This window comes from Nycticebus coucang, chromosome 7 (genome assembly GCF_027406575.1).
Source record: "Nycticebus coucang isolate mNycCou1 chromosome 7, mNycCou1.pri, whole genome shotgun sequence".
Classification (NCBI taxonomy): Eukaryota; Metazoa; Chordata; class Mammalia; order Primates; family Lorisidae; genus Nycticebus; species Nycticebus coucang.
In genome coordinates this window covers 134,184,658-134,197,610 of record NC_069786.1, presented here as the reverse complement: position 1 = coordinate 134,197,610, position 12,953 = coordinate 134,184,658, and the positions used below count along the sequence as shown (strand labels likewise).

General features: G+C 44.7%; 1 protein-coding gene across 50 annotated transcripts in view; it reads right to left on the bottom strand.

Moving 5' to 3' along the window:
- The window catches only part of LRRFIP1 (LRR binding FLII interacting protein 1), a 156,360-nt gene that overhangs the window by 17,305 nt on the left and 126,102 nt on the right, over positions 1–12,953 (bottom strand). For 32 of the 50 annotated variants that reach the window (XM_053596608.1, XM_053596610.1, XM_053596611.1 and 29 more), the window contains 7 exons: positions 12,489–12,614; positions 10,882–10,953; positions 8,140–8,310; positions 6,020–6,112; positions 4,710–4,802; positions 3,441–3,533; positions 1,848–1,989 (listed from right to left, as the gene is read on the bottom strand). In XM_053596608.1, the coding sequence (XP_053452583.1) occupies positions 1,848–1,989; positions 3,441–3,533; positions 4,710–4,802; positions 6,020–6,112; positions 8,140–8,310; positions 10,882–10,953; positions 12,489–12,614 (790 nt within the window). Of the gene's footprint in view, positions 1–1,847; positions 1,990–3,440; positions 3,534–4,709; positions 4,803–6,019; positions 6,113–8,129; positions 8,311–10,881; positions 10,954–12,488; positions 12,615–12,953 lie in introns of those variants that run through there. The other 18 variants (XM_053596573.1, XM_053596588.1, XM_053596590.1 and 15 more) reach the window with 5 other exon arrangements.

Below are 12,953 nucleotides of genomic sequence, written 5' to 3'. Positions count from 1 at the left end.
TAGGAACAGACGGAAGGTTCACATTCCCCATCCTCATCTCTAAATGCACAACCTTGCAGCCCAGATTTCTCAGCTATCAACTTCCCTGCCTATCTTGCAGCTCCAAAAGCAGATTTCAAATAATTTTTTCAAAGAACATTCTGTTCACTTTTTAAAACACAGCTTCAAGGTCAATCTCAAGAGAGACACTTTTAAAACAGCTCAAACAGTGAACAGAAATCTAATTTCTAACACCCAACCCCTGTCTTCCTGAGAAAACACTGGGTCTGCCCTGCCACCCTCCCTAGGGACCGCACCGAGCTCTGGCAGGAGGCAAGTGCTTAAGATCAAGTGACCACTTGCGTAAATAGTAAACTATTTAGCAGCTAAAGAACACATTACTGCTTCGGAATGAACCACTATATTTTGGATTCTTGAAACAAAATCCTAGCCTATTAGATATGGAACTATGTTACTGACAGTCAAGGCCAGGTAATTTTATAACCAGTGGTTTCCATGGTGGGTGCACTTACCTCAGGGAAAGTAGGGGGGGAATATTAGGACTTGTATGGAAAGTTAGTTTCACTTCACTCTAACAATTTCAATGCATGTGTGATATAATGTACATTTTATACCAATAGTATATATATTAAAAATAAATAAATATATATACACAGAAGTTCCCACAATTCTTCACTAATAGGATATATGATTGTAAAACATTTGGAAACCAATTACAAAATTGATATTTCTGGTTCTTTAAGCATTTCACAATGGCTATCAAAGATTTTGAAATGTATATTTGAATAAGAGCAACGTGATCAAATTCCTAGCTGTTGGTAGCTAATATAAAGATATGACAGAAATTAATTTACCTTTTCAATAACTTTTACCCAATTTATAAGAGTCGTGTTTCCCTTATAGCCATAAAGATAAAAAATGAGTTACCTCCCTGGGAAGCCAGTACTGGGAAGCTACGGGTTTCCACATTTCCATAGCAAAAAGCAGTAAGATGAAGGCTTCTAAATCAAAATGAAAAGTATGGACCTCGACCTCATTTCAGCCTCACTGTAAAAAGCTGGAACACAACTGGTACCCGGTGACAGATGGGGCCTTGTGTGTAGCCTCCACTTGCCACTGTGTGCAAAACTCTGAAGGTTTCCCCAAAGCCAAATATTATGACAAATATTAATCAGTGAGGTTTTGCAGATCATTGAAAATTGTATAAAATATTCCTACAGTCTATTGGATTCCCCAAGTTTATATCCCTTGAGGGATATAAATGAGGGCCACCTCTGACAAAAGTGGGCATTCAGACTCCTGCTGGGAAGAGCACGGCCACTCCCACTGCCCACGGCCACCTGTCCACTTGCAGGGCTGGCTTGAGGAAGACAAGGGAGATGTGCTGTGTCACCAGCACACCTGCTATCCCTGCCACCTCGTACCCTCACAACCAGATGTGGTCAACAACTTACTTTACAGCCTTTACTGATCTCATCTTTTGATAATTCTGTAACAGAATAAGTTAAAAGCCACACCCGGTCCATATCTGAGGACAACTAAATAGTACTCAACATCATCACCTAATTTTGAGACTGTTTTCTGTGCATTCACTGTCTCTCTTGGTAGCTTTGGGAAGCAAAAGAAACTGGAGCCAGGGGTGGTGAGCACTGTACAGAGACGCACGCCAGACAGCACTGGGTGACCACGCCTCGGGGCCAGGACACCGCTATGGAGCGAGGAGACAGATGGCATGCTGTGTGACTGTTAATCGATCAGTGGTGATTACTTCAACTCGGATAATGCATGGAAGGTGAATCAGTGCTGGTGTGAAAGATGAAAGGATCCCAAGGAAAACAAATACTTACCTAGTGTCCCCTCCCCTGTCGACGTGAGGGCATTTAACTCCTCTTTTGTCATCTTGGTAGGACCAGGGTAGTCAACGTTATTTAGAGTGTCTGAGGTCTCTCCATTGGTAGCTATTTCTGAATTTAGGATGATTCCATGTTTCTGGGGACAAAAATAGGCTCACCGTAATACTCAGTGGGATCAGGTCAAATTCTTGTTTTATTACTCACAATAACAAAGGGAACTATTTTTCCCAAAGTAAAGGATGACTCTGCAGAGACAGAAGTGCCAAATCGGTTTTTTTTTTTTTTTGTAGAGACAGAGTCGCACTTTATGGCCCTTGGTAGAGTGCCGTGGCCTCACACAGCTCACAGCAACCTCCAACTCCTGGGCTTAAACGATCCTCTTGCCTCAGCCTCCCAAGTAGCTGGGACTACAGGCGCCCGCCACAGCACCCGGCTATTTTTTTGTTGCAGTTTGGCCGGGGCCAGGTTTGAACCTGCCACCCTCGGTATATGGGGCCGGCGCCCTACCGACTGAGCCACAGGCGCCGCCCCAGCCAAATCGGTTTTTAGCCAGAGGTGATGGCCTGTGGGCTGCCACAAAGGAACATTAATGAATCACTATAAAGTGACCTTTACTGATAAAACCCTGGTTTGCATTCTTGAAAAACAGAGTGAGATTAAAATAAGAAGTATGTATGTGTTCTGAAAGGAATGACGAAACTTACGTTGAAGAGGAAATTAGGAGGTGGCTAGGACGTTTGGTATAGTTAGAAGAAATGCAGATTATACTCATTGTATAGTGAAGCACTTTAAAAACAGCTGCACACCACAGCTCTGTGGATCCTTCACCAGCTGCCTCCTGCTGCCCACGGCTCTTTCCCTCTTGCTTGAGGAGTCCCCACTCTAGTACTCATGGGCTTCTCACGAGCAGCATTCTGGAGCTCTAGACCTGCACCCTGCTGGTTTATTGCGCTGGCTCTGACCCCAGAAGACAGATACTGATATGCTTCCAGGATTATTCCAGAACTATTCAGCCTTCTCTCTCAACAACAGCTCTTTGGTGTTCTGAGAGCCCACCCAGAGTGCTGCCCCCTGGTTTACTCTGAGTCAAGCCAGCAGAGAAGACCCCGTGACGTGGTCTACACAGGACATGGAACTTTCCTCCTCCTAAAACTCCGTGGCTCTCTGGGCCTTGCCCACACCAACAACCAAAGACCCTGTTCAGCTGGAGAGGTCCTTACACTTGAGCCTTTCTGTTAATATAAAGCAAATAAGTTATCTAATTCTGAATAATATAGAGAATATATTAATGAGTATGAGACAAGTTGAGGTAATAAGTAAAAAAACTCTTAGAAATCAGAGCTGTGTTCAAGATGGGCTAATCAGCTATCCCAGTGAGCATCTCTAGGCCGTGGGCGCGGCCACTGAATTTACATTTGTTTCACCTGTCTCATCAGCGTCAGTTTACCTAAGATTTGAGTTTACTAACAGAAGCAAAATCAATGACATAAAATTAGTTACTGACAGCACACACCCATATTCACAGAATCCCAGAATTTGCTGTGGCCACCTGGATTTTCTGTTTTAAACTGGACGTTAGCTTCATACCTTGAATTCCTCTTTCAGCATGACTACTTCTTCTCTAAGATCGTCTCGTTCGCTCCTTATGGAATCAAAGAACTCTTTCTGCCTCTCTAATGCCTGAGTGTGCAGCAGAGCAGAGAGAAAGAAGTCGTGCAGATGAGAAGGTGACGTGAGAGGCAGGACCAAGAAGGCTTCTCTCCCTAAAACACTAAGAGACTTAGACATCGAGAGACTCCGCTCAAACGCACAACAAACACAACGCGAGCTTTAAGCTTTTCATGTAGTGCACGCGGTCCAAGAAATACTCCGGTTCATGCTTCCCGAAGACATCAGTGCTGTGCGTCACACAGACACAGCACCGGGTCCCGGTTGCCTTGTCTGCATCACTTTCCAACTGTCTGCGGGTTCGCAGCGCTGCACTAGAGGGTTAGCCAAGCGGTGGATGGACCCATTTAACGGAGGGATCAATAAATAACAGGAAGGAACGCCTAAGAACCCCGCATGGCAACTGTCTCAACAATTTAATTGTTTTTATGCATTGTTATTGGCATCTGTTGTCACTGATAAACATAAAGCAGTCCTAAAGCACATGCATGCACACAATCCCTGCAAAGCGGAAACACCAGGTACCGCGTGCCTGAGTCGGCACTGACGCCTGCGCAAACATCTCTGGGTCTTTATAGGCTATGCGGATGAGCTGCTATTTTGGGGAAATCATTTGTCTCTATGAATCATAGCAGTGACTTTGTGGGGTTCCATTCTTCCTATTGTTCAATTCTAAATTTAGGTGGGTTGCCTCTTCTTTTCTTATGGAGGGGGAGGACTGTGGGAGGCCTTCCCAGGGGAAATTTCAAGGTGGGAATACTTAGGGCACAGCCACTGATACCCTGCAGCTTTCTAACTCCTTTGATAAAAAATCTAGGCACTATCAGGCAGGGAATTCCAAGAAGTCTGACCCTCCACATGTCAGACCCGCCCAGGGAATCCGCCTTGCTCCCTCTATCAACGAGAGATGAGTGCGCGTGAGTTCTCATGAGTCACCATTAGAACCTCCAGGCCGTAAGTCGGCATCAAATTCCGAGTTCACATAACATGGATAAGTTAGTGTATTTACTACTCAACAGAATCACACATATTAGATTAATTTCAGTTAATTAAATTACTAAAATTCTGTGTTACACGAGGGTTGCATGCATACTCAGACAAGCGATTTTGCAAACCAAAATTGTGCAAAAGCTCTATTTGCTAAGCACCCTGCCCACTGGAATAGGTTTTCAAAGACTAGACTCCTACCCCTATCTTTTTGTCTTTCCATTCTATTGTTTCCTGAAGGTCAGAAATCTCCCTGATATAACTCGCCTGTTTCTGCTGTAGCTGTCGGATTTCCTGAGGAAAGGAACAGATAGAAAGAAGATAAAGGGTTAAACAGGAAGAAAAGCCTCAGTACTGGACACCCCAAGAGCCGTGACGGTCACCTCACCCCTGAACGCACTGCCAGCATTCAGGGGCTATTTCCTTGTCCTACTCCCAGCTTTAAGAGGTGCCGGAAGAAAACTGCTTGTGTGAAATTCTCACTTCAAAGGCACCCATTAAAGTATTCACTGAATTAAAAAATTAAAAACCAATCTTGTTAGTTTCCTAATAATACTGTGACAAATTATACCTAATTCCGTGGCTTAAAACAACACAAATATATTCTCTTACAGTTCTGGAGGTCAAAAGTCCAACATGAGTCTTATAGGCTAAGAGCAAGCCTTTCCAGAGGCTTTCCCAATGAGAAGTGGCTGCATCTGGCTCATCGTCCTTTCCTTATTCACCCCAAACTCTGCCTCCTTTGCCACACATCCTACTTCCTCCAGTGACCTGTCTTCCTCTTATAAGGACCCTTGTGATGACCTCAGGCCTACTCAGATCATCTGGATAATCTCCCCCTCTCAAGGTCTTTAATTTAATCTGCAAAGTCCCTTTACTGTGTGAAGTTAATATAGTTACAATTTCTAGGGATTAAGATGTGGACATCTTTGTGGGGTGGTGAAATCATTTTGTCCACCAGACCTCCCCAAACAAATATAAGACCACCAAAGAATAAAGGTCTTCACCAATAAGAGGATCTGTTTTTCTTAAACCAGGCCAGGAAAGAAAGTTTAAAACTCTCAGTATTAAGAGAACTGGTAACTTTACACATTGCTGTAGAATAGATTGAATTGTTCCTGTGCCATCCCCAGACCCAAGTCATGTGTTGAAGCCTTAATGCCCAGTGAGACTGCATTTGGAGACAGTGTCTTCAGGAGATAATTAGGGTTAAATGAGGTCAATAAGGGTGGGGCTCTGGCCTAATGGGATCAGTGTCCTTTTACGGACACCAAGGAGTATGATCTCGTTCCACCATGCAAGGACACAGCAGGAAGGTGACCATCTGGAGGCCAGGAGGACAGGCCTCACCAGGACTCAACCTGATCTCCAGAGCTGTGAGAAAATAAATTTCTGTGGCTTGAACCTTGAAGTCTATGGTACTTTATTACGGCAGCCTAAGATGGTCATAAACCAACAAATTGCTCCAAAGTCAAAAACAAAAACAAAAAATAAAATAGAGGAGCTCCCACCTCAAGCATTTCTCCTCTCTGCTTCAGGGCCTCTTTCACTTCGGCAAATTGAAACTGCAGGATGCTGTGGGCATGTTTTTCCCTCTCAAATTCCTATAAAGGAGGAAAACAGTACTAAGTCCAGGGAATCGCATTCTTTTGGCACATTAGTTCATGTTCTCATGATTTGCATTTCCCTTTGAACAAATTACCTGCTACTATGCCATGGCAATTTTCAAGTTTTTTTTTATTTTTTTATTCAATCATAGCTGTGTACATTAATGCGATCATGGGGCACCAGACACTGGTTTTACAGACCGTTTTTTTTTTTTTTTTTTAACAACACAAATCTGTTTCTCCAGACTTTGTAGAAGATGCCTAACTATAAAATTAATTTGGGGAGCTGATGACACAGCCTAATGTTCTGATTCTCTCGAGTGAAGCACAGCACTGTGCTGAGAGCCCCGGCATCTCTGACCTGAGAGGTGCCAGGGAGACTCTTTGGGATAAAGAGGAGACACCTCCTGCTTACACTGGCCGGTCTCTCACTAGTAGGGCGGACCAGCTCTGCACGCCAGGGCTGCCATGCAAGGGAAAGTTAAGCCAAGGGTTCGAAACGCAAAGCTGGTGGCCCTTTCCAGCCTGCCCTCTGTGAAGTCCCTTCTGGAACATGGCCATGTGCTTTTCTGCCTGTGCTGTGTCACAGCAGCACAATCCCTAGTGATAATGTGGGACCCAACTAACTCTGCTGGCAGTGTAAGGGGTGGCGAGTGACCTTTCCCCCAGATCTGTTAGGCAGGTTATCTGAGAACAGATCTGACCTAAGCATCTCCCACCCACTTCCTCCAGCCTAGAGTGGCTGGTGCCCTCCTGGCTGTGACAAGGGCCTTCCGGGGGGGCTTGGCCTGGCTCCACCTGAGGATAACATTCTAGTCCCACCCAGCTTCTGTGGAATTAGCTTTGAGGGTTCTCAGTCTATGTAATGACGCCTGGCGATGGCATTCTGGGAGGGGCAGGAGTGTGTGTGAGCGCTCCATGGTGCCCGCCCGCCCAGGCAGGCTCAGCGGGGGCTCCCAGCACCCACACCCCACCTGACACAGAGGTTCTTGAAAAGCTCCTCCTCTCCTTCAGAGCTCCTCCAGGAGCTGCATGAGTGAAATTCTTCTTCAGCTTCTAACTCAATTACAGAGCAGTCAAAGAAGGAGGCTCTGAGCTATGAAGGGTATGTGGTTTTCCCCCTTGGGACTTAGAGGACACAGCCCGTTTTTTTAAAAAGAAGAGAAGGACACTTGCACATTAACTTTTCTGTTTATACCAGAACCTCTGAAAAACTGGACACTATTCCAGTTTTTTAATATTTTTATTCTAGGGTTTGATAAACCACGTAACTCCTAACAACATGAAAAACAAGTGTTCTTTGCTCCCTATCTCATAAAGAATGACAAAGCCCAGCCTTCGCCAACTCAGTTCTCTGTGGTTCATCTCAACACAGCGCTCCTGCTGGAGACTGACATCACAAACATGCAAAACACGAGTTGCAGCAGCTCTTAATGAAAGCTCAAATGAGACTCTACACTTCTGAGCTTATGAGCTTCTTAAACCAGGCCAGAAAGAAAGTTTAAAACTCTTAAAGGCGCCTACCACAATGTCCAGCTAGCTTTTATATTTTTACTAGAGATGGGGTTTCACACTTGCTCATGAGGTCTTTAATTCTTAAAGGGAGTAACTGCGTCTTTTCCTAATCAGCAGAAAAGAAATGAATATAATTTTCTTAAAACTGTTGATACTCATAACTATTTCTCTGTGGTTTTAAGAGAGAATGAAATAAAAATCAGGAAATATGTATTAACCAGAAAATCTTGAAGTAGCTGATCGTGCCTTCATCAAGAATGCTGGTGCTTTCATAGGCACACTTTTTTATAACTTAATCTTACACTTAAAACTGCCTCTAGTTTGCATGTTGAAATCATGTATATCAATATTTCAAAGAGCATGTTATTCTTATTCTCCTATGTTTGGGTTTCCTGGATTAAGGAAAGAATGATTGCTTAAAAATACATAAATAATATAAATTATACATTTTATATACACACGTACACAAACACACATAATCTACCATTCTCTACAATACTGAGTCTTACTTTGTTTTTTTCTTCGTACTGTCTCCTAGATTCAGCCAATTGTTCTTCAAGTTCCAGCAACATATCTTTGAGGGTATCGACCTGGTACATGAAGTTTGTCTTCTCATTGTCTAGCTGAGCATTGGAAACCATGGCCTTCTTGTATTTCTCCTCAACTTCTGCTAGGGAGTCCTGCAGAGGGCAGGTCATATTTTTGAAATTATAAAAAGAAAACCAAAACAAAGATTAATTCAGTATTCTTTAAAGAAACCAAAGTTCAGCCTTCAATTGAGACTATTTCTTAGAACAAAAGAACTGGAATAAGAAACACACAGCAATTTTAAATGTACAGAAATCGCCCTTTTTCAATTCAATTAAACTCTCACAATTCAGACAATTAGTGGCTATCTGAGTCTAGAGGTGAAAGCAATTCATATACTCATTAGAACAAAGGAGACACACAGTGTGCAGAGGGGTTTGGCCACAGAGGATCTTCCCACGCAGAAGAAGATCCTTTTTCTTTTCTTTTTTTTTTTTTTTAAGGGCTGTCTCAGGGCTGTTCAATACGTTTCTGAAGTAGTCGCTCAAGACATGTGACCAACGGCTGGAAAAGAACCAGCCTGTGGCGCTAACGTAACCAAATACCTGCACAAGTCACAGGCGACAGCCGATCATCCCTCTCTGGCTTATAAACCAGGAAAGGATTAATAACAGGACCTGTAGGAAAACTAAGCAAGGTGCACAGGTCTCGCAAGGTAGGTCCTGCAACAGCTAAGGACATTCCTTTCAAAGGGCAGTCTGAAGGCAGAGGCCTGCAAAATAGACACAGCAACACCTTCAAGTGGCTCACACCCGGGTAGGCCCAACCATGAACGGGGGAGGGCGATTCCGGGAGAGCAGAGAGATCAGAATCACCTGGGTGCTCAGTACCCAAAGCTGAGGGAAGGGGTGGAGCCGCCTGTTAGGTGCAGCAGGTGCAGGGAGGAGGCTTCCCAGAGACCGTGCTGCTCTCGCCTGGCTCCACACTAGGCAATCATCTCAGGTGGGACTGGTGGGTCCAGGAAGGTTCAGTAACTCCATTATTTTTAAATTTAAATTTCTTTTTCTTTTTCTTTTTTTTTTTTTTTGAGACAGAGTCTCACCTTGTTGGTAGAGTGCTGTGGTATCACAGTTCACAGCAACCTCAAACTCTTGGGCTTAAATGAGTCTCTTGCCTCAGCCTCCCAAGTAGCTGACTGCAGGTGCCCGCCCCAATGCCTGGCTTTTTTTTTGTTGTTGCAGTTGTCATTGTTGACTTTAGCAGGCCCAAGTGGTGTTCGAACCTGCCAGCCTCAGTGTATGTATGTGGCCAACGCTCTACCCACTGAGCTACGGGTGCCACCTAAATTAAAAAAAAACTTTTTTAAGACAGAAGTTTCACTCTTGCCCTTGGCTAGAGTGCCATGGTGTCATAGCTCACTGCAACCTCAAGCTCTTGGGCTCAAGTGATCCTCCTGTCAGCCTCCTGAGTAGCTGAGACTACAGGCGCCCACCACAATGTCTGGCTAGCTTTTATATTTTTACTAGAGATGGGGTTTCACACTTGCTCAGGCTGGTCTCAAATTCTTGACCTCTAGCAATCCTCCTGCCTCAGCCTCTGAGAGTATTAGGATCACAGGTGTGAGCCACCGTGCCTGGCAGTAACTCCATTTTTACACGAATTAAAATCCAGAGTCTTAATTTTTCCAACTTTAAAGAGAGATGACAAGTATGAAGTTAATGGCTTTGTCTTATGACTTATGTCACCTCCTCTGTTTTCTCCCCTGAGACAGAATTTAGACTATTTCACAGGTACTTTCTGGGGAGCTGAAAAGGAAGTAACAGATTTACCATCCATTACTACATCCGAGCTGCCTACTGTAAGACAGTGACTGGCCACCCCCCTCACCTTCAAGGAACACAGCTACCAGAGTTCCTGGCTGGCAGAGGAAGTAACACCACATGCTGACAGTAAGGTGTATACTCAGACAAGTTCCAGATGACACAGTCAGACTTAGCCATCAACTAGTGAAACTTACAGTATGCAAATATTTTGGACATTTCAAAAGCATGGCACATCAAGACTGCCTTATTGGTAGACACCGATATTCCGAGAAGCAAATCAAATAAAGCATGTTTGTATATAACTACTACAAAAAGTGAAGAAAACCAAAACTTTTTCAAGTGTCTGGTACACACATCTAAGGGAAATGAGAAACTGGTGTTAAGCCTGAGGCAAGGACGGTGAGCACAAGACATACATCAGAGAATATGTTAGTAGCCTCTGGGATGGGGAGTTACAGTTTCTTTTCCTTTCTTGTTTTTATTTCATTTTATTCTATATATATAGAATATATATTAGATTCACACTCTGTTGCCCAAGTTAGGGTGTGGTGATGTCATCACAGCTCATTGCAACCTTGAACTCCTGCTTCAGCCTCCTGAATAGCTGGGACTACAGGTGCATGCTACATGTCCAGCTAATTTTTAAATTTTTTGTAGACATGGGGGCCAAGGCTTCTATAGTGCTAGGACTACAGGCATGAGGCACGGTGCCCAGCTGGGAGTTACAATTTTCAAATGTTGGTTCAAAAAACTGCATTTGGGAAAGTGGTACATGCAACCCAGGCGGCCTTCCTGCCTTCTGAGCTCCGGCCTGGAGTCTGGATGGAGGCAGCATGCAGCTGGAATTTTTAAAGTTAAGTTGGGTTAATATTGTGAGACCACACGTCTGTAAACTGGTACCTTCATCTCTTTCAATCCCTGCATGTATCTGCCTTCCACATCCTGAATCTGGTCCTTTAACTCACTGAGTTCCTGGGAAAATGGCAAAAAAAGGCAAATGATGTCAAGGAAAGGGGCGAGTCCCTTGGTCTTCTATACTTCTGGCTACTAGCAATCATTTGGGTAATGTAAGCACTCGAGTTTTTGTTTTATGAAGTGTTAAAGGAAAACAAAATAAGTTTCAATATTACAAAGATTAAAATTTAGATGTATACTGGATGATTTTATAAGCAAAACAGCTTCTGAAAATGGTACCAGCTATTTCACTCGTGGTTCCTAATTCCTTAAGCACTCTGGGTTGCTGGTCTGTGCAAGATACAGTAAGATGCTAGAGGTAGGGCGGCGCCTGTGGCTCAAGGAGTAGGGTGCCAGTCCCATATGCCGGAGGTGGTGGGTTCAAACCCAGCCCCGGCCAAAAAAAAAAAAAAAAATCTTAAAAAAAAAAAAATTAAAAAAAGATGCTAGAGGTAAAAATCATCACAACTTTGTCCCTGTGGGGGACATGGGGTCTCTACTGGTCCTGGCCTGAGCCAGCCTCTCAGTGGATACCCTCTGAACAAAATGAGGAGCTCTATTACCTAAGAGTGGGGCAAATCAGGACTGCAAGGAACTACCATTCCCTGCAGGGAAACCATGAGCAAAGAGCTGCAGGAGACCGAGGGACAGCACGTGGGAAACGGTTTTTCTGGCTTTGCAGACTTCTACAATGCAGGCATGGAAGGCATCTGCAAGGGAACCCAGTGCAGCCTCTGGGGATGCTGCACACATTTACTGCCACCACAGCTGTATTTAACTCATGCCAGTCTTGATGCCATGGCCTTGTGAAGCATATCTAACTCACAGAACTCTTTACCTTGGTTACCTGGGGAGCTATGTGGTGTTTTCTAGCAGGGCAGTCAGACATCACCCCTGGGAGCTGATTCTCTTTCTAACCAGTTTTAAGTTGAAAGCTCTGCCACAAACACAACCACCTGGGCTCCCCCGTCTCGGTTCTGCCCTCTGGAGGACACATGTTCCAGTGGCCCCACCTTTGGGTCCTCTCTTTTCCAGGCACAACATCCCTAGTTACTTTAAAAAACAGCGCTGTGATTCTCTCTCACACGCAGAGGTCACCAAGTGCCTGGCACTGTCTTGGCTGCCAGGGATGTAACTAAAACTACATTCTAGTGGGAGAAAAAGAATTCAGATATAGCCAGGAGGCCTACTAATGGCAAGTGGCAGACAGAAAGGACAGGGCATGTTCTAGGCAGAGGGGAAGAGGCTGGGAGGCCCAGGGGGTGAGGGCACGTGAGGTCAGGAGCAGGAAGTGATCTGGTGTCTACATAAGCACATCAACACGTCATGGTGGGTGCCCTTGCTGAGGTGTGCCTGGGTGCTGGGGGCAGAGGCAGCTCAGGGTCGCTTCCTGCCAGAGACGATATCTGAGCTGGGTCTTGGTGTTAGGAGAATACCATCTTTTAGGGGAGGGAGGGGAGATGAGATGTGATTGAGAAGAAAGATCCAGAACTTGATGAATTCAATCTTTTTTAAATTAGAAGAACGATTTTCACATAAGTAGAGCATCTTACCTTGATTTCTCTCATGGAGGCCTCGGTGTCGATGGAGATGGACGTGTCCCCACTGCCCCTCCGAGAGGAGGTCCCCCCCAGGGAGGCCAGCGTGGCTGCAGACAGGCCTGGCATGTTACGAGACCCCTGGAATGTTGACCAAAATCACTTAGGAGTCTAACACTGAAGCACCTTTAGTTTAATTCAATTTCCAAATCAGAAAATTTTTAATGGGCTCATGGTCACCAACAACAGAGGGTCACTCTGAGGTGCCTCCTGGGTGCTTTGGGACTTGTCTGGGTTAACCTTAAGCTCCGTGGTCGAGTCCTCTGTAAACACCTTCCTGTTCTGTGGGGCTTCACACACACTGGATGAGACTCCTAGGGGACTCCCCAAAGGGCTGTAACACTAGTTTGGGTGGGTCACTGCCCAGTCCTATTCACTCACTGGTGAATATCTTTATTAAAAACCAAGCAACTATTTTCT